Genomic DNA, 2,430 nt, shown 5'->3' with positions numbered 1-2,430 from the left:
TGGCCTTCCTATAAATACTTTAATTATCTATTGGGCTTTTCTCATTTCCTGATCTGTATAGTTACTAATTCTTTATAACAGTTTAAAAGGTTTAAATCTATTGAGTTCTCATTCTAAGTTCGCATATAAAAATTTTTTATATGTATATTTATATGTATATATAGAAATATTCTTTGTCAGTGTATATTGCCCAAACTAACTGCATCATTCATTCAGAGTAAGATTTCCCGGGACTTCCCGTTTCGTTTTCTCGAGTTATCCTGGCAACTAAACTCGCTAAGTTCCCAGAGTTCCTGACTTTATGAATAACAACAGTCTTAATTACTTGAATAATTGCCTCCAAGTTGCGAACTACTTATTATTACGTAATGTCTGGAAGCGACGCTACAAATTATATTAATCACCGGGACGTTGGATCCTTCAGGTCAACAAAATAGAGTAAATCATTTCGACCAAATGTTGATTTTAGTTTGTTTTTGAATACTTATCGCACTGTACTAGGTCCTATATATCATATTATTGTCTTATATCTTCATTTATTACTCGATCTCACTACTTTTCCTTATTTTTTCGGTATTTTCCAGGATCTGTTGGGTTTTATTTGTATGAGCTCTTATTTAAACAGAGTGTGTAAGTATTGCTGGCATGCAAATTTTGTATATTCCTTTTGATCAATCCCAAGCAGTGTGCGTATTATTCTACGTTCCTGAATGCATCTATAACGATTGCTGCTTTCCTGATTTAAGTGGGTGTTTCTCAGTGACTATGACTCAAATATCTCAACAGTAGGTGGGATTTTCTTTCTTTTTAAGTCTCTCTCTAATTTGCACATTATTGTTTCTTTGAATAAATTAAATTAATAACCAGCTTGTTTCGTTTTTTTATTGAATGCAATCTAAAAATTTTTGAAATTAAATTGAATAAATATTTGCTGCGGAGTTTTTTATACTTTTTGAAAAAGAATTAACAAATTTGCAATTCTTAATGTTATAGACCTTACTTTTAAGGAACTACTTCGAATATATTCCAACAGAAATAGAAATAATGATCTAAAAACTATTTAAAATTGCTTTCAATAATATAGTTCATTCTTACAATAATTATAAGAGCAAATTATTTAAAGCGTTCTATGTTTTATCTATTCTATCATCTAGATAATTTGTCTTCTGCTTTTATTGATATTATTTCTAACGATTATGTACCATACTTTCCATTTTTATTTTTACTGTGATAAAAACTTGTTACTAAGCTGCAGGCCAAGTTGTTGATTTAAAGTGTCTACTAACAGTTGTTCTTTTCTAGTAAATTCCTTTTCATATTTTAGTCCAACGGTCGGCAACAGGAGGACCCCGCCCGAATCCGGACCGCGAAAGGTTGAACTGCGGACCGAACTGCGGAATATCGATTGCTGAGTCAATCAACTTTAAAATAAAACTGATCTTAATTTTCAAATAGGAAGTGAAATGATAAATAAACATAATAATAATTATGTATGTTTCCAATAACTGAAATATATAAATCTGGGGAATTCTGTTCAAAATCTGGCAACTTTTAAAACACAATTTGGGGAAATAAAATTTATGGGCCTGGCAACGCTGCTACCCACTGACTGACAGTTGACAGTCGCTCACTAGTTGGTCAGTGACATGCACATAGCACACTACCGTTAATTTGTTTTCGATAGGCCGCAAATGGTTCCGATGTGTCTTATATGCAATACAACTGTCGCCTTAGTTAAAAGTGGAAATTTGAAGCGACACTACGAAACAACTCATCAGCAGTTCCACAAAAACTTTCCTCCTGGCAGTCAGGCGCGTAAGAAAAAACTTCGAGTATTTCTTAATTCTTACGAAAAAAGCACAAAAATCCTAGTTCGCTGCATGAGCGACCAAGAAAAATTCACAGAGGTAGCGTTCCGTGTATGCTGGATTCTTAATAAACACCAAAAACCATTTTCTGATTCTGAGATAGTAAAGAAATGTATGCTGGCAGTAGCTAACTCACTTTTTGAAGAGAAAAAAGATGTTGCCTCAGCAATTCAAAGCATCTCATTGGCAGTGCGAAGTAATACACGAAGAACGGAAATTTCAGCTGTGGATATTAAAAACTCTTTTCTTAATCTTTTGCAAAAGGTACATTGCTACGCCATAGCACTTGACGAATCATGTGACATTGTTGATGATGAACAAATGTCTGTTTTTGTAGAACAAATGAAGAGTTGCTAGCAATATTGCCGCTGTAAGGTAACACTCGAGGAGAAGATTTATTCAAGGTTATTGATGAATTAATCTAACATCAGTTATAATAAAATGATTTCGATTTCTACTGATGGGGCCGCAGCAATGATTGGCAAAGAAAAAGGTGTAGTAAAGAGGATCAGGGATAAAAATTCAAATTTAATAACATGTCAGTGCATAATACACCAGGCAG

At 33.4% G+C, this 2,430-nt stretch overlaps 1 protein-coding gene across 1 annotated transcript; it reads left to right on the top strand.

Annotated features, from left to right (window-relative positions):
* The first annotated feature begins 1,691 nt into the window (after positions 1 to 1,691).
* On the top strand, positions 1,692 to 2,225 carry LOC140446324 (EPM2A-interacting protein 1-like). Its single transcript, XM_072538866.1, has one exon. It carries the CDS (start codon positions 1,692 to 1,694, stop codon positions 2,223 to 2,225), a length of 534 nt encoding a protein of 177 aa, XP_072394967.1.
* The last annotated feature ends 205 nt before the right edge of the window (positions 2,226 to 2,430 follow it).

This window comes from Diabrotica undecimpunctata, chromosome 7, assembly GCF_040954645.1.
Source record: "Diabrotica undecimpunctata isolate CICGRU chromosome 7, icDiaUnde3, whole genome shotgun sequence".
In the NCBI taxonomy this organism is placed as follows: domain Eukaryota; kingdom Metazoa; phylum Arthropoda; class Insecta; order Coleoptera; family Chrysomelidae; genus Diabrotica; species Diabrotica undecimpunctata.
This window is presented reverse-complemented; position numbering and strand designations above follow the sequence as displayed.